Here is a 24,239-nt window from a genome sequence, read left to right as displayed (position 1 = left end):
AATGTAATGACACAAATTACTGGTGTTTTTGCAATTATAACAATAATTATCATGTGCTCAAATGCTATATGTTTGACAAAATGCACCTGCTTCTGAGTGAAAACACAACAGAAAACATGCACTGATTGTCATTGATCTTTCTCCCAGCCGCTTTGGTCAAGCGCAACGTCCGTGTAATTTTTAACAACAGATATCTCTCAAATAAAGTCCATTTCTCTTGGTTTGTGAAACTTTCTCAGCAGTTCTTTGTTAGACACCAAAATATAGGACAAATGGCATCCCATATGGCTTTAATACAGAATGCAATTTTGCTCCCTTCAATACGGGATGATTACATATTATATTATACGTGACAGTTGGCAACTAAGTGTTGCCAACATCATTCATTTTCTTGAGCTAACACTAAATTGCTTACTGGGCTATTATTCAGGTTTAATCGGATTCAGGTTTGCCCACCCCTAAACATCACGTAAAAACAAGCAAACTGTGGTTAGTTGCTTTACAGACTCTTTCTGGGAATTTCTTGGCCAGAATATATTGTGGACGATGTAAGTGGACCAGTCAAAGTTTGACTAGTCTGTGACTGTCTGCTTCCCATGCCAAGTCATTGTGTAAAGTGAAACGTTCTTGGAAAGGGTAATTTTCTGACCAGCCATCAAAATGTGATTTATGCACGAACACACACACACACACACACACGCGCACACACACAAGGAAGCACTTACCCAAACAGCCAGAAAGTGATATTTCATGTCATACACGTTCACACAATGTACTCCATTCCCCACACTCTGACCCTTCACCCTGACTACAACACCCGCTCCTCCCCTATCCACTTTCCTCTTAATGGATGGTGAGATATAAACCTCCTCCTCTCCTCCCATCTTTGAACAAACTCCTCAGTAATAGCTGACAGCTGTGAACCAGACTAGAAGGTTTGGTAGCAATCCATGTTTTTAGTAAGCTGCTCTGATAGAGAAGTGCGTATGGCTCTGAATGCCACTGCGGGCGCTCAGTGCTATGGTCTGTTTCTGTGCCTGATAAGATGAAGGATAATCGTATTGAATATTTACTTTTATAAACTGCAGGGAAATGACAAAGCCCTGACTGCCCCAGACACAGAGAGAGAAAACAGACGCTAACGACTCTGTTCACATTATTATTAACAGAGAGAGAGAAAGATGCTCTCCAATTACACAAAACTGCACAGAACATTTGAAAATAAACAGAATAGGTCTGTCTATGTGGGCCAATCCAAACAGTTTGTTTCACTGTCTTTCATGCCATTACTCAATGTTTTTTTTATGTTTTAAGTTGTTTATTTTGAGGAAAATCATTACATGTATGCTTTCCTAAATGAACTGATCAAAGGAACATTTCTCTTGATGTACGAGTGTGACTGACTGTGTTTATGCGTCAGCATTTTACCAAAATCAAAAAAGACAGGAAACAGGAAATTCAAGGCATATGCCGCAATAAAAATAATCAGAGTTTGAGCAATAAATATACATTTGTTGTATAACATGTAAAACTAACAATTTGTATTGCATTTTTTGATACATTTTAAAATTTCAGGTTCAAAAGGAATGCACAGTACCCTTCTCTGCTAACATGATTGACAAGCTCAACTATCAAATTATAGAACAAGGCAATCACAAAATGAATCACATCCATGGGAATTATCCCAGCTTGTGTGATACTTTAAAGGAATTGTTCACTCAAAAATAAAACTATGTCATCATTTACTCACCCTCATGTTGTTAAAAACCCACATGACTTAATTCTGCAGTGAAAAATAAAAGATGTTAGGCAGAATGTTTGCTTCAGTCAATTAAAATACACAAGTTATTAATAAAGGTGCTATATGTAATATTTTTACTGTAATAAATCATAAAATGACCATAATATGTCTTTAGAGAATTAGGAAATATGCTATGTTGAAATGCTGGCTTCCCCGGGCCAGGCCGGAATTTCTGTTTATGTTTTGGCCTGTGTGATCCCGCCCACTGCCCACTCACCAACAGTATTTTGAGCTTTGAGTCTGGGGCGGGGCAGACAACTCAAAAATATTTTGAATTTGGACTGCAGTACCCATTTATATTATATTACCTATAGCACCTTTAACACAAGAATAAAACAGAAAATAAACATTTAGTTCTAAAAACATATCCAAACCCCACCAAGTCCAAATTATGACTCAGGAAAGAGTAATTGGCACTTATAAGAGAGATGTATAACCATTATGTAATCTAGTTGATCATTTTCAGATTATGCACCATGTATGAATGTACTATCATTTAAAATAGTGTATTGCTAAGATGCAGTCAGGCCAAATGCAGTGTTCACACTTTGTCATTATTGATGATCCATTAGCACTATGAGGGCACAAAACATTGATCGTACAGCAGTGGGTCCTGTCCCCTTTGCCGCAAATGGAGCCTATATGTGTGTGAGAGGTCTAAGCCACAAGCCTATGTTGTTGGTACATGCTGTAAAACCTTAAAGTGAAAAAACTGTGACTCAAATTAATTGCAATCAGTTACTAGACCAAAACCAATGGCATTTGGCATCATTGACATCAAAGCTGATGCTAAGTGTCTTCATGTGTCGTATGTGAATATATACAAGAATGTAAATGAGTTCTGAATGCTGCAAGAGAAGAGAAGCTGATCAGTGAATAATGAAAAAATTACATTTTGGCCTGTTCCTCAGACGCAGATATTGTATTGCTTCAGATGACTTGGAATATAGAGCTTTACTGACTACTTATATTATATGTTTATGGCGCTTTGTTGTTTGTTGAAGCTACAGTAGATTGTGTCCATCCCATTCACTATAACTGTTGGAAATAGAACCGTGTAAACATTCAGCTTAACATCTCCTTTTGGAAGGGAGTCTGTCATATGGGTTTAGAACAACATGAAAATGAGTCGACAATAGGGATGCACAGTTACAAAATTTGTGTTTGATACCAATATTCGATTATATAGAGCAACATCTGCAAATACCGATACCAATAGTTTGGTGGTTCTGCTTTTTTATGCTACCTTGATTCATAGTTAAGAACACAACTTAAAAAAAAAAAAAATTAATAATAGCTTTATTCTATTTGTTTCAACATGTCCATGTTTCATAGTAATTGGTCTCGGTTATACACTGAAAAAAAAAGCTAATTTTTAACTCGCATTATCATTGTTAACTCACAATATATGAATTCTGAATAGCCTCTTGTTAGCCTCACATTAAATTGGTAAGATTTCTTAATCTTTAAAAATGTTCTGTCCTCCCATTAACTGAATTCTATGTGCAATTTGAGTGACCGATCCTCTCTGCCCATATTTGGATGACTTCCACCTCTGGTTGCAGCAATCTGAATCCTAATAGGATTGGTTTAGCGTTCTATGACACTGGTCAATGTACTACATAATTTCCAATGAAGTCATTTGATCCAAGAAAGCGAACTTGTTTTTAGCCATCTAGCACATTGTGCTTGGTGTGGATTATCGACTGATATATGCATCTGATTATGTCATTTGAAATACAATTGCCTCCTCTAAGTAATGGTATGAGCTATTTTATTTTCCGATTATTCTTCGTGAAGCTACAAGTGAAAACATGGCTCATAATAAACACCTCTTTACATTTAACATGTATGTTAAAGACATACTTGGCTATTAATTGCTATATTTTTGTCTGAGAGTAAAACAAATAGGCTGGTGTATTCTACTCTTCGAGAGCTTTCCATATTATACAATAATTTGTTTAGTGCAATTTTTTTTTATAAATTTTCAAAATGGATATATAGTTATTTATTTTTCCTAAGCCAGTCCACCCGACACACCTCTATTCAAATACCAAAATCATTATTTGGTGATTCTACATGTGCAATAGAGGTCTGCAATTCGACTAGAGCCCGATGGGACCTGACACACGGTCAGGTTTCAGGTCATATTTTCAAGTGTAGGGTGAGTTAGGAGCTGTTCACACGTGCTTTCGTCTCCATCTGAGATGGGGTTTTTTTCAGTTGTTTTGCTATGTAATCATGCAGGTTAAAAAGAACTAAACATTTTATAAACGCATCTAAATTTGACATTCTGAAAAAGTTCAGGTTTCAAAGAAGACTTCATGTGACTATTACAGTGTTAAAACATCATTCTAGATCATTCATCGGTTTTTCACCTAGCAATGTTTTAGAGTTTGATAAACAGTAAGCCAATGTTATCGGTTGTTATATTGTTAAACAATCGGTCTATGTCCGATATTGTAGATAATTGTTTTACTTTTTTTTTTGCCGATACCGATGTTTAGCCAATACATAAGTGCATCTCTTATAAATAATGACAACATTTCTATTTTATCTGAACAAAGGTTTCCTAATCACATCCCTGAAATTCTTCAGGGGACCTCTGACAAGACACACACCCACCCACATTTTTATATACGGTCAAACATGTAAATCTTCCCAAAGCGATGCACTGTCCCTCAGTGTGACACTGTAGAGGTCACAGAGGAAAAGAGAAATAGCTTTCAGCACTGTGGACAGATGGACTGTAATGTGCCATCCCTCTGGCCAACAGTTCTGACCCAATAAGAGAAAAGCACAAGCAACCAAGCCACAAAAGTGGAGTCCATCACAAAAAAATAACAAAGACCAAACGACAATGCCTTCTGCACTCTAAATTAGAAGAGCAGCTAGATTATGTAAGTCGTTATCACTGGAGAAATTACAATGGAGAGCGATCTTTTGTCCAGATAGCACACACACAGAGACATTGATTGTACTCTACAGAAATCATCAGCATTAAACCAGCAAGGTGGCTGATCTCGGAGCCATCACACTCCTCTGCTCAATTGGCCTCACTCTCAGATTCGAGCAGGCGTGCAGTTCCCTGAAGCATAAGTCTCTCTCTCTCTCCATATGTCATTTTACATACTGATGATGTGGAGAAAGAGCATTTGTCATATTCCCTGAGACCCATCAAGAACTGTCAACATACACATGCTCAGCTGATCAAACACATCACACTGTTACACACACCAGGTACAGAAGGACCAGCACTCATTTACTAACATTAAAGGGATAGTTCACCCGAAATTGAACATTCTGTCATCATTTACTCACCATCATATCATTTCACATGATATTCTTTCGTCTGTGGAACACAACAGGAGAAATTTTGAAGAATGTTGATGCTGCTTCTTTTTTAAACGATGAAAGTGAATGGTGAATGAGGCTGTCATTATGACTAACATTTTCTTTTGTGTTCCACAGAGAAAAATAAAACATGAGGTTGAGTAAATCACAGAAGTGTCCTTTTTGTGTTGAACTATTCCCTTTAAGACACTAGAGTGTTAATTTTTGATTATAGAGAAATATAGAGAAGGGTTTCTGCCAGGAAGTGGATGGATTTACCAAATTAGGTTCAACATATTAAAATTAATTAACTTTCAATTAAACATATTAATTAGAAAGCATGATTGGTTTTTAATGTGTTAAATATTTCAGTCACTAAACTGAAGCATTATTTGGCAAAATCCAAAGAAAACTAATATCTCAGGAGGTTTAAATGAGTTCTCCTTTATGTTTAATTTAAGTATTAACTGTAACTCAAATGTGTCTCCTATTCACTCAACCAAAGAAAAGAAATAAAAAAAAAAGTGTGGGGGGGGGGGGCTTGTTCAATGTACATTATTAAAATAAACTAAAGCAACACAATTCTAGAACATTTTGTCAGAACTTGATTTTATTGCATTCTATTTGTTTTATTTATTTATTTATTTATCCCCTTTTCTCAACAATTTGGAATGCCCAATTCCCAATGCACTCAAAGTCTTCGTGGGGGTGTAGTGACTCACCTCAATCCGGGTGACGGAGGACAAATCTGTCAATCTGTCACCTATCACGTGGCTTGTTGAGCGCATTACCGCGGAGACATAGCACGTGTGGAGGCTTCACGCTATTCTCTGCGGCATCCACGCACAACACACCATGTGCCCCACCGAGAGCGAACCACATTATAGGGACCACGAGGAGGTTACCCCATGTGACTCAACCCTCCCTAGCAACCGGGCCAATTTGGTTGCTTAGGAGACCTGGCTGGAGTCACTCAGCACACCCTGGATTCGAACTCGCGACTCCAGGGGTGGTAGTCAGCGTCTTGCACTTTAAGTTGCTTTGGATAAAAGCGTCTGCCAAATGCGTAAATGTATTTCCTCACTGAGCTACCCAGGCGCTATTGCATTCTATTCTTTAAATTTGGAAAATAGAAATGTATTTAATCCATTTGGGACTACATGAATACTTCTTGTGGTATTAATGTAGCATTGATGAAACTGGGGCAGGGGATTTTATTTCCCAGCATGCTTTGCATGGGACTGGATAGGGAGAACAAATGTTGAAATAAAGTGTTATTTTATGCATTTTTGAGCAAAATGAGAATAGGAAGAGATTTGTTAATGTTTAATGTTCTGTTATATTGAAATTAAAAAGAGTGTCTGTTATGCTGGAATTTTGTGGGTTATTGTGGTGAAGAATGACACTTGTGCTTACATTGAGGATGGACGTTCACTTTCAAGTAATGCTTAATTTCGAGTGCTGCTTAGCTCTGTAATTGCTATTAAATTGACAGTTCAACAGATTCACTGTCCTTACACTTGTTCACCTGGCATATAATAATGATAAAAAATTGGACTAACATAAGTGGGACTAACATATGAAAATGTATTGTATAATCCTTAGTAAATTGAGTTTGATGAACCTAATGAAGTCGAGTTAAAACTCCTCTATAGTATATTAATTTCACCTAATCCAAATAAATGATTTTGGCGCATTGAAAGTTTTAATCAGAGTAAAAAAAAACTTTCTACAATTTAATTAAGTAAAGGAAATGACTTGAGTCAGAGACTACTTAACAGAGACGGGCCATGTCTTTTAAAATGAATGTTAGAAATTGGAACGCCCATCCAAGCTCTAGCACCCAACAGTCAATTGATATAAAAAGGAAGTCCCGCCTTACAAGTTAAAGATCCAATCACCTTTTATATTCAGACATCTCCTGCCAATCAACTCGCTAACGTGCATGCGCATTAGCTATAAAACCAGGAAAATTGTGTGTTTTATCATAATCTGAGGTAAAGCACAATTTATTATTCCAATAACATCAAATTGTACTGCTGATTTGATATATGCTCTTTGATTCTAATCTTGACCAACCATTTTTTAGATTTTGGTCTTTCCCCATTCAAGTAGATAAGAGATGCACTGGTATGACTGGGAATCTGGAAATGCCTCCCGAGTGTATTCCAAAGATAGCTGACAGTGTACTGACTTGCTAGAAAGACTTTGAGTGTCAAAGGCGATGGCGTAGATTCGTTTTAAAAATAAGGGGGTTCTAATGTTTCAGAAAAACATCAACCTTTTCAGAAAATAACAATACTTACCTGCTCATCTGAAATGGCTCTCTGCTTTCCTCTCCGTGATAAAACAACTGATCATTTCTATGGACGCCTTCAACATCTTCGTTGACTCCACATGTGATGTATTTCATGTTTTCTAAATTCATACGAAAGTTTTGTGTGGGTAACAGACCTACAGACCGAAATCGTACATGTTGTACGAGTCTTGTGAGATACAAAGTTTTATTCCTGCAGGGGGTGCTTGACCATCTGAAAACCAAATCCTCCATCTTAGAACGTTCTAGACCTCTTTGGAGACTTTACACTGGATAGTTATTTTTAATAAAAATGTATAATTGCAAGCATTCATACCCATGAATGGAAATCCGGCTCATTATTACCTTTAAAAGCATTTAAAAAAAATCCTCATCCAGTAACAATAGACAACTGTGATTGGGCCAGCCAATTGAGAAAAGTAACTGGAACCATGTGACACCGGTGTCTACTCTAGAGAGCGATTGTGCGACACTAGATGTGCGACACTAACTCGTACAACGGAGGGGGGACTTAGTCATGCAATTGTAAGGTATCTCCTAAATCATTTTCAGCATTGATAAATATATATATTTATAAACAAGGACAGATGCATGATTCAGGGGGACAAATCACCCCTTCACAGAATTGTCCCCCCAATTCTATGCCAATGGAAAAATGCCTCAGGAGACATGAAAATGAGACAAATGAGACCACTGTTGACATACAGAACTATAACATAAATGTGGACAGCATAAAAAGTATTTTTGATCTCTTTTGATTGCAGCCTTTGGTATCGTGGATGTTTGGGGTCTTTTCTCATGAGAAACATCTGAGAATCAATAAAGTCTCCAATGAATCAAATTGCTGTCTAGGGGAAACAGTTTTAAAGCAGGACCACAACCAGTATCCACATTGCAGGGATCACATCCCACCAGCCCCAATACTCAAAAAAGTGGTCATTCAATATGGGTTTTTCCAATGACCAATTCTTAAACGTTTACATTTGGTCCTGCTAGTCTTAAATATTCCATACATGTATTGTCTTTAAAACATCCATGTATTAAAGAGATCTAATTTCTTTTACATGTTTTTTTCCATTGGGAATGTTGCAAGGGGTCATCACACACATTCATTCAGGACAGCTCTCCTCTATGGGTATCCCCCATCACATTAAGTATTAATAACAGTCCTTCTCAAAGTTTTGCCTGAAGTTGAACACAATTAAACTGAGGGTGATACCTAGACTGTGATCGGTAAGTGTCCTCCCCACACATATACATACATATATGTATGTATGCATGTATATCTGAATGTGTGCGTTTGTGTAGCCTAGACTATACAGTATTTGAGGGTTTGCGGTGGGTCGGGGATGCCGAGAGTGTGGTGTGTGTGTGTGTGTGTGTGTGTGTGTGTGTGTGTGTGTGTGTGTGTGTGTGTGTGTGTGTGTGTGTGTTTGTGATGTATTACAGTGCACAAGCTAATGCAATCGCTTCTTTCTGTATTCGTAAATAAACAGTGCGTATCCCGTGGACTCCCGGAAACCCCTTTCAGCACACAGAAACACAAACTTGCCCTCTAGAGCACTGTTTTCATACCTGAGTAACCCGGGCATAGGTATGGAGCCCGAGCCCAGGAATCCTTTCTTCCCACTCAACAGCTTCTCCACCAGGATAACATTCCCGGTCCGTGACGCTTCCAGCAGCTCCTGTTCCTTCCCCATCCCGGACACAAGTTTAATCCACAAACACAACAAAAACTATCCCAAAGCCTGTAAATAAAAAGGCGAGGATTACTCCTATTATTTCTGTGCCATGATACTGACAAATAAACGCTCCACCGCGCGCTGCTGTACGAATGAACGCGTGAACGCCATACCGGAGCTGAATGATGGAATGATGCTGCACCGGATATTTAGCACGGTCCCGGTGCAGCCGAGCGGAACGGGAAGATGACGATCTTCCAAACCGGCCGGCCCGGTTGCCTGGAGATGCGGGTTATATCACACACACACACACTGCGCTCCCGGTAACCGTAAACGCGCTGTCCTCCCCTCGCGCTCTCTTTATTTGTGTGTGTGTGTGTGTGTGTGTGTGTGTGTGTGTGTGTGTGTGTGTGTGTGTGTGTGTGTGTGTGTGTGTGTGTGTGTGTGTGTGTTACATTATCCCCACAAGGATAGTAAAACCTAATATCACCTCACGAGGGAAATTGCTAATTAAACGTAGGCCTACTAAACGATGTTTTATATACAAATGTAAAAATATAAGGTTTCTGTGAGGGTTAGGTTTAAGGGTAGGGTTATGGGATAGATATCGTTAGATCTGTATAAAATGCATGGAAGTCTATGGAGAGTCTCTTTTGTGTGTGTGTGTGCCGTTTAACCGAGATCTATGCGAGTTCCTGTATGGCAGTGTGTGTTCTCTGTTCGTGCTGGGCGTGATGTCACGGATAATGAACACTACGTCTTACTGTAACGTATTGTTTTGATCTTATCGTTGGTGCACGAGGACAGGACATTACAGCATGTCATGTTAAAGGGAATGTTAACAGACTTGCATCCACATTGTTGCACATTTTCAATGTCTTACTGAAACTCAACCATCTGACAATAAATTTGTCATAATTTTTTTAATCAATCAATCAATCAATAATTGAATCAATGTCAACCAAAACAAAGATAATAGTACCATGTTGTTTTGGACATGTACCATGGTAATATCAGTTTTTTTCTACACCATTGTACAATGGTACATTTTTTTGGTACATTTTTTTGGACATGAATTATGGTTATATGTTATTTGGTTTTTTTATGCATCATGACTGTACCATATATTCTTTGAATTACCTTTGAGTACCATGTAAATACAATGGTATGTGAAAATAATGATAATTTCAGTACCTTGGTACACATCAAAGGCAAAGTCAGGGCTGTAACCGCCATTAAGGGGGACGGTTAATAAAATGGTTCAGAATAATTCAGAATAGGTGTCATAAATATGGGGTTTTTAATGGCAGAATCTTTAAGGAATATTCCAGGTTCAATACAAGTTAAGCTCAATCGACAGAATTTGTGGCGTAATATTGAGTTGATAAATGATATCAACTCGTTACACCTTTTCTTTAAAAATCAAAAATCAAAGTTACAGTGGCCAATGTTTGGAGGGAGGCATACATGTGAAGCTTACAATTTTATGAAAGCACTTCCATTTAATCTTCTGTTAAAACTCATGTATTATTTAAGATGTAAAGTCGTTTCTATTGTAAATTTTACAGACGTTTTAGGGTTTGTTGACATTACATCATCATGGTAATGAAGTTTTAAAATGGGCTATAACATTACACAGAAAAGGTTAGTAAGCGATTTTATCCCAGTAAAATCATGTTTAAAATCATCAGCTTGTACTGAATCAGGAATATTCATTTAAACTCTTATATTTGCAGCCATGGTTACATCCTTGCTCGATGTACCATGGTATTACATTCTGAAATTGTGTATGATCTGGTATAATCACTGTCCCATGGTGCAGATACAGTACTTTTTGCAAAGGCAAATAATATTATAGCTATAATATTAAAATACTGAGATTGCACAGAGATTTTCTCAGACTGTTGTTACACTTTATCAATAGCTCCACAGCATTACTGCCTGTGCATTTCAGCTGCAAAGACAGAGAAAAACTGTGCTAAAGACTGGAGGAGAAACAGAAATATAAGAGTGAGAAAGAGAGGCAGCTGCAGGCCCACTGGACAGAATCGCTGGATTTCAGGCCAAGAGACCGAAACAACCGGATCTTATGAGGCAGTTGTGTTTGAGCCCTCTCTCTTACTCGCACAAAAACAAGAGGGTGTTTAGTGTCTATTTAGTGTCTTACTCCAGGAATAAACTCCGCCATAGAGCAGCAAACAGAGCGGTATTCATCTGCCTTCATAGGCAATGCATACATTCAGAACACACAGTCTCTCTCACTCACACACTTGGGGGCTGTAGGTGTTGGCTACAGTTCATGAGATGAGGTTGTGGTAAAGCCAGACCAACCAGAGGTCTGTGGCAGTATAAAACAGTGTACATGATGTAGCTCCCATTCTATATATGTCACTGCAATAATATCCACAGACTTAAAGGGATAGCTCACCCAAAAATGAAAATTCTCTCATCATTTCCTCACACTCATGACATCCCAGATGTGTACGACTTCTTCTGCAGAACACAAACGAAGATTAGGTGTGGGATTTGAAGTGGGTGAAAAATAGATATTAAAAGTTATTTTTTGCTATAACTTCTCCTGCCTGGCCAGTAGATGATGATACATACAAAGAATGTGAATCACCAAAAACACAAGAACGTGAAAGTGGAGATTTGAACAAAAAAGTATTAAATATTGATCTGTTTCTTACCCAAACCTATCATGTCACTTCTGGAGTTATGGATTTAACCAAAGAAGTCTTGTGGATGACATTCTGCCTTTATGTGATTTTGGAGCATCAAAGATGTGGTCACCATTTGCATTTTCGTTTTAGGGTAAACTATCACTTAAATAAAATATATTTACTATAAAGTATTAAACTAGTTACAAGATACTATGGAAGACATGTTAAGCACCTATTATGGTTTTTCAAATATTACCTGTCCTGTAGTGTGTTATATAGCTGTTTGTGAATGTAAAAAGGTCTGCAAAGTTTCAAAAATCAAATAGCACAACAAATGGAGTTATTGACTCCCAAAAGAAAGAACCGATTCTGAACACCTGAAACGAGTCATTATTAATTCCAGACATACTTCCTGTACTAACCCAGATATGGCTCTGTACTAACCGATGTAATTAGATACGCCTATGGTCTTCATTGGCTGCTCGCGAACCGCTTTGACCCGCCCTCAAATACTACACATCAGTAGATCAATCACAACAGACTGGGACATCTGACCAATCAGAGCAGAGTATGCTGTCTGAAAGGAGGAGTTTAGAATGAATTCTTCAGAACGGATCATTGAACGAGTCGTTTTTGACACTGGGGGAAAAAAAGGTAATGCTGCAATTTAAATTATGAGCAAATTAAAGTGTTTTTTGACCTTGGATGCATGTATGAGACCTTTAAAACAAAATTAGGCACGTTTTAAAACAATATTAGGTGCACTTTAATACTTACAACAAGGCCCAGACAGAATTAGTATTTTCGCCGCATTATCATCGCCAGTGGAATTAATTTAGATGGATAGATCACCCAAACATTACATTTATATTATTATTTACGAACTCTCAAGTCGTTACAAACACATATGACTTTCTACAGCGGAGCACAAAAGATGTTTTACAGGATGTTTTGTTTGCTGATTTCAGTACTATCCCAGTTCATAGAGACTCACTTTAAAGCTTAAAAAGCATTCAAAAGTGTTATATAATTAGTCCATACCACTTGTGCATCTTATTCCAAGTCTTCTGAAGGCAAAGAAATACTATGTTTCATGAACAGACCAAAATTAAAGTTGTTAATATCAAATCAAATCATTGATCAACACCCATATACGGAGCACAAATCAAATGGCAACTACGTCTATAACATCAAACTGGTTCTTGTGAATTCTGCAGAACATCAACAACAACAAAAAAAGACATGGGTTGACAAACAACAAAAAATAATCTCAACTCCTTATTTAATTTCAGCATTTTATTTCAGATTTTGCAATACTTTAGCAGCTTCTGATAGACACAAGAAATTATAATTTCACTAGATTGCTTGATTGAGCTTCATTGTTTATCATTTGTGCTAAAGAGGTGGGGCATGTCTATTATGTTGTGGGGCGTGTCTAAGGTGACTTTGGGCATATGACCTAGTACTACAGAAGAAAAAAGCAGGTTCCCCTATACTTGGTCTACAATCAGGTGTTTGACATTCTGCTCTCCATTTCCATGTCCAATCAGAGATATTTACTACAGACACTCCTGTGGTATGAAGAGCATTAAACATTCATTTAAAGAACAAAATGTGAGAAAAGAAATGATCAAAACCTCTGGAGAAGGTGTGCGTGCAGTCATAGGCACTTGTAGAGGCTTTTTCTCTCTCTCTCTCTCATATATATATATATGAGAGAGAGAACCAAAGGGAATTAAAAAATATTCGGGATGGAGTAAGAGTAAAATAAACATTTTTAAAAAATGCTGGCGTCCTATAGTGGGGCCATTTCATCATACAAAAGGAGGCTTATCTATCTTAAAAGCATAACTAAGACAAGCCATGAAAAATTATCTAATACAAACTCTGAGTGATTTTAAACCATGCATCTCTTCCAGCGCATGTTTTTTCATCTCTGTGGTTTAGTTACCACTGTTTTGATTTTTTTTCTGCAGAAATGCTGGTAATCAGATTAACAATGTGACAAGCAAGTTACAAATCGCATATTCAAACTGAGTGAAACTGCAACAGAAAAATCAACTGCAAAATGAATAATTGAGCTCATTTGACTGTTGCAGTGCAGACATTAACCTAGAAACAAAGACAAAGGTGGAATGGTGCAGTGTGTGGTTTGTCCCAAAATACTGAACTAATATCAGTGTTGCACCAACACATCTTTTCCATACAGCACAACACAATCAACTTCTACACAGTCCTGTAGTGTCTTCACGAACATATATAATTTCGAAAAGATATTCCCATTATTGAGACACTAGTGTAACAATGAGATGTAAAAATGTCCACTCACACATGAATTCAATCGCACTTCATGTATTAACAAAACATTCTTGTGTATCACAATTACTATACATAAACACAAATTTATTAAGAGCTAAATAAGTTCTTTTTAGTTCTTGTTCAATAAGTAAAATTGTTTTTTTAAGACATTCTTCCAAAGATATGACATTCAACGTCACACACCCTGACTCTCAGTAAGACTGTCCTGGGATTAGAGATCAAGAGTGGAATGTGCTCCTCCTACACTGCTTACGATTGTTTGGAGAGGGAGAGAGAGATAGGCTATCTTAGGGAACTGAATGAGCAGCCCCCACCTACAGACGCAAAATTCACAAAACTCTGTAACAAATAGTAAAAACTAGAAGAGAGGACACAAATGATGTATGGTAACCTACAAGCGAAATGACAAGCATAAAAAGAGTGGAAAGCTGTGAAATTCAGCTGGCGATCCAGAGACTTTTTACTGGATTTTTTTTTTCCAGAAACTAAAGTATTGTGTGTACATTATAGTGAAGAACACTGTTCTTTAAAGCAGATGCCACTGATTGCAAAGTTGGATCCCGAGTGTGGTTGAGAGCGCACGCCATCCTCTCCCAAGCTACATTCAGGGCTGCAGAGTTGGGCTTTCTTACAGCGCTGGGCCCCTCCAAGCACTCTGCTGCCCCCTTGTGGCAAAAGTCAGCTTTGTATGCACACAATATGCCACTAGCTGTTGCTGCCCCCGCTGGTGAGTTTAAGTGTCTTCATTTGATGCTGGAGAGAGTCTTTCTCCATCTGGGCTTCAGCTAGTGCCATCTTGGCTTTGGAGAGCTCCAGTTTCAAGCATTCATTCTCTTCCATGAGCAGCTGTGTGAATGGAAAAGAGCATTAGTCTGGCAAGCAAACTCTTTAATGTTTTTTGAGTCTGGACGCTTTTGTGTTTGCTTAAATTATAACTTTCATTCTGTAATTGAGGTTAAAGGGATAGTTCATCCAAAAATGAAAATTCTGTCATCATTAACTCACCCTCATGCCATCCCAGAAGCCCCAAAATGCACATAAACGCAACATAAAAGTAATCCATATGACTCCAGTGGTTAATTCTACATCTTCAGAAGTGACATGATATGATAAGTGTGGGTGAGACACAGATCAATATTCAAGTCCGATTTTACCATTCCATTTTTGCCGAATTTACCAGAGTGCTCGTGTGACATAAGTGCATTGCACGTTCCTTCAACTCATTGGTTGTGTGCCTGTCATGCGTCAGTTCACGTGCCATTGCGCTTTCGGCCATTCGTCAATGCCTAAATGGAACCAATCTTTTATAGTTAAAAAGTGCTTAAATATCATTCTTTTTCACACACAAAGTGATCGACTCGCTTCAAAAAACTTGAATGTCACCGCTGGAGACAGGATGGATTACTTTTATGCTGACTATCTGTGCTTTTTGGACCTACAAATATCTTATCACCATCGTCTCCCATTCTAAGGACATGCCGAGCCTGGATCTTTTTCTACTAATCTTCAAAATTGTTTTGCAGAAGAAAGAAAGTCATACACATTCCGATGGCATGAGGGTGAGTAAATTATCAGAGAATTACAATTTTTGAATGAACTATCCCTTGGCTCTGGTATACTTCCTTTTTCCATGTGTTGTTCCAGCTCTATGTGGACATACTGTAATGCAGTTTTGCATCATGCAAACATATTCATCAAATATACATAACATATATTAGCCTTGTGTACCTGTCCTTGACTTGAGGGGGTGGGGCTTGTGGGTGACAGAGGTGCAGTCTGAGTGGCTTTTGCCTCGCTAGCCACACCCACAGGAAGTTTAGAGTCAGAACTGAGCCTGCTGTCATTCACAGGCCCCGCCTTCTGAAGCTTTGATTCCACAGCGCGCTCAGCTGTCCAATGGTAGAGAGGGGGAAGGGTGAGTTTAGAACAAGCATTCCTTGGATTTAATTCTATTTCAAAATCATTAAAAATAAAAGCCAAACTTTCATAAAAATGCATGCATGTGGGAAAGGATGCCAAGGAACGATTAAAGTTAAGAGAATAACAGGAAATAAGGGATGTAAATAACCTCCTCCAATGCTGAACGAGCCATCGTCTTGACGATGGATGAGCAGATTGTGAATATGCAGAGTGATGGGTGTGGCCTCCGGCTCTGATGCATTGTCACTGGGATTATTATCCTAATTGAATACAAACATACAGTCTCATACACACTATCTGTGCAAAGTAAATATGCGAGTCTGTGTGAGGACATACCTTTAAGTTCACGTGTGTATCTTTGATGGCAATCTCCATAGGCAGGACCTGGGAGGCAGAGTCATCCTCCAGAAACATGGCGAGGTTTCGCAGTGATGTCATTAGGAAGTCAGCATTGAAGGCCTGTACGCGGCACTGCAGAAAGCCGTTTTGTTCGGCGAGCGGAGAGTGGACCGCAGCCCCTGGACCGCTCTCCAGTCTCACATGCACCTCTGGATTTAACAGCACCGTGCTGGGGTCCAACCCTGACCCAGAACCTGTGAGAGATGGACAAAATCTAAAAATGAGTAATATGCTTATCATTAGATATCGATCGAAAATCGTTTGTTTCTTTTATTTTGAGTCTACCGATAATTGGCAAAATTTGGTATGTCTCTAACGAATAGACCTAACAGCACTCAACATGAAACAATGGTGTTCTTACTTTTTTAATGCATTCTTTGAATAATTACTTTACTTTTTAAGTAACAGCTACTCATTCTCAAGTGGTAAATTACAACGATTTAACCTTAACAGTTAGACGTAGCCCAAAACAAAGGTTACAATTTTTTGATCTGCATGATGTAAACCACCTAATTCACAATTTTCATGAGTAACACATGCAATGCAATAAGTCTTGTATACCAAACAACTACCACGATCCTGTAATGTGCACACTATCATGCAGGAAACCAATGGATCACTTATAAGTGGAAGTAGAGGGCCTGCTGCACAGAGACTGTGAAACCAGACAGCGAGGGAGGACACAGGAGACAGCCACCAGTCTAAAAATAGACAAATGCAAAACATTGAAACGCTGCATTTAAATTATGCATTGAATCCAAAAATGTCAGCGCAACAATGCCTGCGGTAATGAATAGAAATCTCATTGAAATTTCCAACGGCAGAGGGCAGAAAGGAGACATCAATTCACCGGTCCCAGAGGATCTGGAGTTGATGAGTCCTCAGTATCCTTTATATTTCTTTGCCTGCTCTGTCTGACTGAGTGCATGTACTTCTTCCAGAGGAGCATGAGCTATGAACCACAGTCTATACTAACAAAACATCCTCACTCAGCCCAGTGTACAGAGAAATATTGCAGTGTACAGTAAATGCTCATTCAGCAAAATGAGAGATAGAGATAAAGAAATGGGGATAACGGAAATAAATAAAGGCTGAGATGATGGATTTTTATACAAAAAAATGTGGTACAATTGTATTATCAATGTTAATTCCACAGTACTTTGGTATATGCCATGATACCAAATGATTACCATATTCATATTCCATAATATTTACATAGTATTTCAATGTACTCCAAAGAATTATCATAAAGTACATGCGCAAATACATGGTATTACCATGGTACCAAAAAAAAAAACTAAACATTTGTAAGTGCCAAGAGCACAAAGGAAACACGAGATGAAGGGGATTAACAGAGCTGTATATTTAACCCTTTAAGCTCCGATTGGCATAGAAAATAATAATTATTAAAATATTAATAACTACAGTCTGGACCAACACAAAATAGGTATTGTTGAAAATTTTAAGACAAACCAGAAGTGTTCCGTTTTGATAATTTACTAATAATGTTGAACTGCACATATTATTGTAATCAAACTGATCAAATAGCCTTGTCTCATCTTGTTGAAAATCTCTCAAAGAGTAGAATACAACCAGCCTTGTTTTACTCACAGACATACTGTATAGTATATGTCTTTGACATACATGTTACATGTAAACAGGTTTGGCTTATATGCCGTGTTTTCACATACCGATTATCTTTATCAACTACGATTATCTTTAAAACGATCCCACACACAACATAATCAGATACATAGATCAGTAAATAATCCACATGAAGCACAATGTGCACACAACACAAAATGTGCAATCTGGCTAAAAACACATTAGCTTTCCTGGAACCAATGACTTCATCAGAAATTATGTAGTATGTTGTCCAGCATCATGGAACACTAAACCAGTCATATTAGGATTCAGATTGCTGCAACCAGAGGTGGAAGTCATCCAAATATGGGCAGAGAGGATTGTCTAATGTGATTTCTAATGTGTAATTTGTTCTTATGTACAATTATTATGTTTTACTTATTTGGAGAGACTTCTGGACACTAGGATAAATAATTTTTGTAATGCTACTTTTTATTGTTTTGTCGTATCAACACAAAATTTGACCTAGTTACAGGAGACATAATTGGGAACAGTTTTCTTTAAGCTACCTTATTTACACCCTGAGATATACACTCACCTAAAGGATTATTAGGAACACCTGTTCAATTTCTCATTCATGCAATTATCTAATCAACCAATCACATGGCAGTTGCTTCAATGCATTTAGGGGTGTGGTCCTGGTCAAGACAATCTCCTGAACTCCAAACTGAATGTCAGAATGGGAAAGAAAGGTGATTTAAGCAATTTTGAGCGTGGCATGGTTGTTGGTGCCAGACGGGCCGGTCTGAGTATTTCACAATCTGCTCAGTTACTGGGATTTTCACGCACAACCATTTCTAAGGTTTACAAAGAATGGTGTGAAAAGGAAAAACATCCAGTATGCGGCAGTCCTGTGGGCTGAAAATGCCTTGTTGATGCTAGAGGTCAGAGGAGAATGGGCCGATTGATTCAAGCTGATAGAAGAGCAACTTTGCCTGAAATAACCACTCGTTACAACCGAGGTATGCAGCAAAGCATTTGTGAAGCCACAACACGCACAACCTTGAGGTGGATGGGCTACAACAGCAGAAGACCCCACCGGGTACCACTCATCTCCACTACAAATAGGAAAAAGAGGCTACAATTTGCAAGAGCTCACCAAAATTGGACAGTTGAAGACTGGAAAAATGTTGCCTGGTCTGATGAGTCTCGATTTCTGTTGAGACATTCAGATGGTAGAGTCAGAATTTGGCGTAAACAGAATGAGAACATGGATCCATCATGCCTTGTTACCAATGTGCAGCTGGTGGTGGTGGTGTAATGGTGTGGGGGATGTTTTCTTGGCACACTTTAGTCCCCTTAGTGCCAATTGGGCATCGTTTAAATGCCACGGCCTACCTGAGCATTGTTTCTGACCATGTCCATCTCTTTATGGCCACCATGTACCCATCCTCTGATAGCTACTTCCAGCTGGATAATGCACCATGTCACAAAGCTCGAATCATTTCAAATTGGTTTCTTGAACATGACAATGAGTTCACTGTACTAAAATGGCCCCCACAGTCACCAGATCTCAACCCAATAGAGCATCTTTGGGATGTGGTGGAACGGGAGCTTCGTGCCCTGGATGTGCATCCCACAAATCTCCATCAACTGCAAGATGCTATCCTATCAATATGGGCCAACATTTCTAAAGAATGCTTTCAGCACCTTGTTGAATCAATACCACGTAGAATTAAGGCAGTTCTGAAGGCGAAAGGGGGTCAAACACAGTATTAGTATGGTGTTCCTAATAATCCTTTAGGTGAGTGTATAATGTCATATTACAAAAAATAAATTTTGGCTCAAGTTTTTGTGATTTTTTTCAGCAGTTTCTTAGGATGAAAGACTCAAAAAAATGGAAAAAATTTTCTTTAAAATTATACCAAACAAGTGACCCTCTTTGGGTTTTTGGTAGTTACAAGTCTTTAATTTTAGGCAGCCACTGAAACAGAAAATCTTTAAAAAACCCTTTAATGTGATCATAAAGGATTAAGAATTTAACTTTTTGAATAATAAGTTGTAATAAGAAAAATTTTGACAATTAAGAAACACATACTTTTGAAATATTATAAAGTTTATTTCTGTTTTATAAAAAAAAATAATAATAATATTAATTGGATATAATAGTAATATAAATAATACTATTTTTACCTAATTTATCCATTGATTCTGGTCTAATATAAAACCAAAAAAAAGGAAGATACCAAAAAAACAGCCTGAAGTTTGTACTTGCAGAATCAGTGAAGAGAAACTGAGGGTGGAAAAGTCTCGAAATTAATCCTGTGAGAGGAAAGAGCCAGTACAGGGCTCTGATACTGGCCAGATACACAAGTGTGTGTGTGTGTGTGTGTGTTTGAGGTCTTCTGCAGGAGCAGAACCCAGTGGGCTGTGATAGCTGAGAAACGTCAATGCAAATCAAGAGCAGCTAAAGGTAGGGAAAGAGAACTAGGATAAGTGGAGGGAGAAAAATGCTCCATTGCAGTGAATACACACCACGACAACACTCACAAACCAACACAGCTTCCAAAAATTCATTCATTTATAAATGTTATTCCTTATTAAAACAATGTGCTCAAACCACAAACTTAAACATAGTTATCACACAACAACTCATGCATACACACAAACAGCATCTGCACTCACAAACATGCGCACAAACATATTATACCACACATGGATTACCTTCATCACTCTGAGTGACTGATGCAGAGGACACTAAACCTGAAGAAATGCACACAGTGAGTTTTTACAAGTATAACAGTGACACACACACACACCCACAAACAAACACATACAAGCATCAATCAAGTCTTACCCAGGCTGCGGTTGCTAAGATACTGCCGCAAACTGACATTGCCGAGCTGATTGGGTCGGATGCGTCCCACCTCCAGAGCTACTGCTGTGTCATCACCCTTCAGGTCCAGAGAGCAACAGACTGAGTGAACCTTCAAAATCAGAACCGAAACCTACAAACACACACAAATCACATGGATTAGTAAATATAGACTGATCATCATTAGATGTGCATCTATCTATATTTAACAGTTCCTTTGTCTTTCTTTTTTTAACATAAGGACTAGTGAAAGACAGATGTATCCACCACTTTGAGATTATCGGCCAATAAATGTGACCCAGTGGCCAAATAACAGAAGTGTTCATTCTAGTGTCTATTTCCAAATATGTGAACAATTTACATTTAAAAACAAAAATGGAAATACATGAAGACAAAACAATTTACTAATAAATTTGATTCGGGCCAGTTGCTAGAACTGTTATTTGCCCGATCGGGCCAGTTCTGCAATTATAAAGTTAGTGCAAAAAGACAACAAGTGTGAGAGCACAAACATCACATGGTGCAAACACAGTCTTCTAACTGAGCACTCGGAGACGAGCGAGCACAAATTTATTTAGCTTGCAAAGAGGTGTGAGAGCACATTATATTGAACGTGTGTGCGCACAAGAACGTGAAGACATTCGCGAGCTCTCCTCGAACTGTCCTTGGTCTTTTCCGAGTGTCTTGGCAGCAGTAACTATCAATGTGTAGAAAATAGCAGGGGGATTAACCCCCACTTCATTTAGAGCAGGATTGCACGTCTTGCCCAACATTTTAAGTATCCCTGCACATTCCATGCTCAGAGTGGTGAAAATTAACAATCCACTTATAGGAACACAAGAAATCAATTGTTTCTTTCTATTGGACTGTAAATCCTGTCTCTCCTGCATCTCTCTCCTTATCTCTCTCCATGCAGTGTTGACGCAGTTTAACATACATGCACTCTCTTAGCGGGACAGAACCCTAGAATTGTTTCCAGCAGAGGTGCTAAAAACACATATTCAACGTATGCAATGCATAGGGGTGCCAGTGGCTCACTAAAGGTGGTGCAATCGCTCAACGCTTAACAGACAACACTCCCTGCTCTGAAATGTGTAGTTGCGCCACTGGTTTCCAGACTAATACCTACTGTAGGATTTTACATTCATCCAATAATCAAATCTTTATCTCGGTGACTAACATTACACAGGGCTCAAAAGTTGACAGATTGACTAAATGGGTGACTGAAACCCCGTTATTTGCTCTACAGAACTCTTAACTTAAAAACGCATGTGTAAATGGCAGGACGGCGAGGATAATGTTATAAATGTATATCTGTACAGCGCTTATATGGGGTTACATACGGCATAAATCATATCTTGTAAATTATAAATGTGATACAATTTGAGGAATAATACATCTTAAAAACATAATATACAGGATCTAAAATATATTTAGTTTCAGACACACTTTTTTAAAGCATGATGGTAAAAAAAGCTATTTTTAATTTTTGTGTTGGGGGCCAGAGAACATTTTGGCAGGGCCAAATCCTAGATGTGTATGACTGTCTTTCTTTTGCAGAACACAAATGAAGATTTTTAGAAGAAGATAGAGCTCTATCAGGTCCTTATAATGGAAGTAAATGGGTGCCAGCACTTTGATATCCAAAAGTCATATTTAGGCTGCATAAAAGTAATCCATACAACTCCAGTCTATCATTGAATGACTTCTGAAGCGAATCGATAGGTTTATGTTTTTAAAATGTTATTCATTTTAAATTGGCGATTCCATACAGGGCTCTGATGCCGTTTGAAATGGCCGAACACTCGTGTGACATTCATTCTTCTGTCGTAAATAAGCGTCGCGTCTGAATTCTCGGGTGAACTTGCTGATAAGCTTACATCACACTTTTTGTCAGCTGCTGGCAGCAAGCGCTTTTTAAAAGATAAATAACTTTTTAATTATCTATTTATCTTTTAAACAAATGTATCGATTTGCTTCAGAAGCCATTCACTGATTGTCCGAAGTCGCATGGATTACTTTATCGCTGCCTGTATGTGACTTTTGGACCATCAAAATGATGGCACCATGTACTGATATTACAAGGAACTGATAGAGCTCCATCTTCTTCTAAAAACATGAATTTGTGTTCTGCTGAAGAAAGACAGTCATACACATCTGGGATGGCATCAGGGTAAGTGAATAATGAGATAATTGTAATTTTTGGGTGAACTATTCCTTTAAGATTGCTGATCCATTCATTCTAGTGAACAAAGGTTGAAAAGAAAGAGACAAAGTTGAAAAGAGCGTTTATTACGAGGTCTTTCGTGGGCTCGTCGATGCTCTGGGAAGCAGCGCTGATGGCGTCAGGTGACTGGGACTCATCTGCTTCCTGAGCAAGTGTCACAGTGGCCCTTTCTTCATTTATAGCCTTATAACCAGAGATTGACACATCATCTACAACAAAACAGACAAATATACATGTTATTGCTTTGAATATAACATTTGACTATAACGTTTGACAACAGCATACAAAAAACTCCAAACAAAAACCCACATAAGATTCATAAGATTTGTTTTTCTTCAATTGTTCAATCGGTGAACAATTGTGAACAAGCTGAAACAAATCTGTGCTGCACCTTAAAACTGTGCTTAAGATTTGATTAAATCTGAATGAATTTCCGGCTGTGAAGAACTACTGTGTACAGTCATAGAGCTCCATAATTGGAACAAAAATAGAAACGCACTGAGAGATGGCTGTTGCAATACTGCACTCTTGTGGTTAATAACAATCACTAAAACTACAACATGGTGTTCCTGTGTATGTGAATGTAGTGTGTACCTCTCTCCAGCAGGCTGTAGGTGTCACAGTCTTCCAGTGAGTAGCTGTCTGAGAGGTCATCCAGAGACTGTAGTGAGGGGCTTTTCTTCATGTTCTTATAGGACACTGAGAAACTTGACTGAGACTTGCCCTGCATCAACCGACCACTGCAGAACGCATGAAAAAAACAGCAGGAAACAGAGTGTAAGAGTGATTGAGCATGTCACCACTGATATTCACAATAAAATAGCATAGCACTATAAAAAGAGAGTCTTGTCATTCTTGCTATGTGCAAAACTGGTGCAATTTATTAATTCTTGGTGCAATTAAGTACTGCAAGCACAAGACTAAAGAGTTCCCAAAAACACACAAACAAAAACAACAACATTCAATTCTGCACGTGTTTTCAGTTCAACACACAACACAACTTGGGCCAAGCTGGCATGAAATTATCAAATCACAACACCACAATGTAGTCCACTAACATCTCACACACGCACGGATGGGAACAGAGTCCTACAGAGGGAGTCTTACATGTTAGACATG

General features: G+C 38.3%; 2 protein-coding genes across 6 annotated transcripts in view; both read right to left on the bottom strand.

Annotated features, from left to right (window-relative positions):
* LOC127637164 (ankyrin repeat and sterile alpha motif domain-containing protein 1B-like) overlaps positions 1-9,481 on the bottom strand; it is a 213,690-nt gene extending 204,209 nt beyond the window's left edge. For 2 of the 3 annotated variants that reach the window (XM_052118089.1, XM_052118088.1), the window contains exon 1: positions 9,027-9,481. In XM_052118089.1, the coding sequence (XP_051974049.1) occupies positions 9,027-9,151 (125 nt within the window). In that variant the 5' untranslated portion in view covers positions 9,152-9,481. The remainder of the gene's footprint in view (positions 1-9,026) is intronic. The other variant, XM_052118087.1, reaches the window with a different exon arrangement.
* A 3,602-nt stretch (positions 9,482-13,083) lies between these two features.
* The window catches only part of LOC127637163 (UHRF1-binding protein 1-like), a 34,699-nt gene continuing 23,543 nt past the window's right edge, over positions 13,084-24,239 (bottom strand). Inside the window, exons 15-22 of one of the 3 annotated variants that reach the window (XM_052118084.1) lie at positions 23,715-23,860; positions 23,190-23,329; positions 20,876-21,026; positions 20,743-20,781; positions 16,372-16,628; positions 16,184-16,295; positions 15,844-16,004; positions 13,084-14,961 (exon numbers count right to left, since the gene is read on the bottom strand). In XM_052118084.1, coding sequence (XP_051974044.1) covers positions 14,821-14,961; positions 15,844-16,004; positions 16,184-16,295; positions 16,372-16,628; positions 20,743-20,781; positions 20,876-21,026; positions 23,190-23,329; positions 23,715-23,860 — 1,147 coding nt within the window. In that variant the 3' untranslated portion in view covers positions 13,084-14,820. The remainder of the gene's footprint in view (positions 14,962-15,843; positions 16,005-16,183; positions 16,296-16,371; positions 16,629-20,742; positions 20,782-20,875; positions 21,027-23,189; positions 23,330-23,714; positions 23,861-24,239) is intronic. The other 2 variants (XM_052118086.1, XM_052118085.1) reach the window with 2 other exon arrangements.

Source organism: Xyrauchen texanus, chromosome 45 (assembly GCF_025860055.1).
Source record: "Xyrauchen texanus isolate HMW12.3.18 chromosome 45, RBS_HiC_50CHRs, whole genome shotgun sequence".
Classification (NCBI taxonomy): domain Eukaryota; kingdom Metazoa; phylum Chordata; class Actinopteri; order Cypriniformes; family Catostomidae; genus Xyrauchen; species Xyrauchen texanus.
This window is presented reverse-complemented; position numbering and strand designations above follow the sequence as displayed.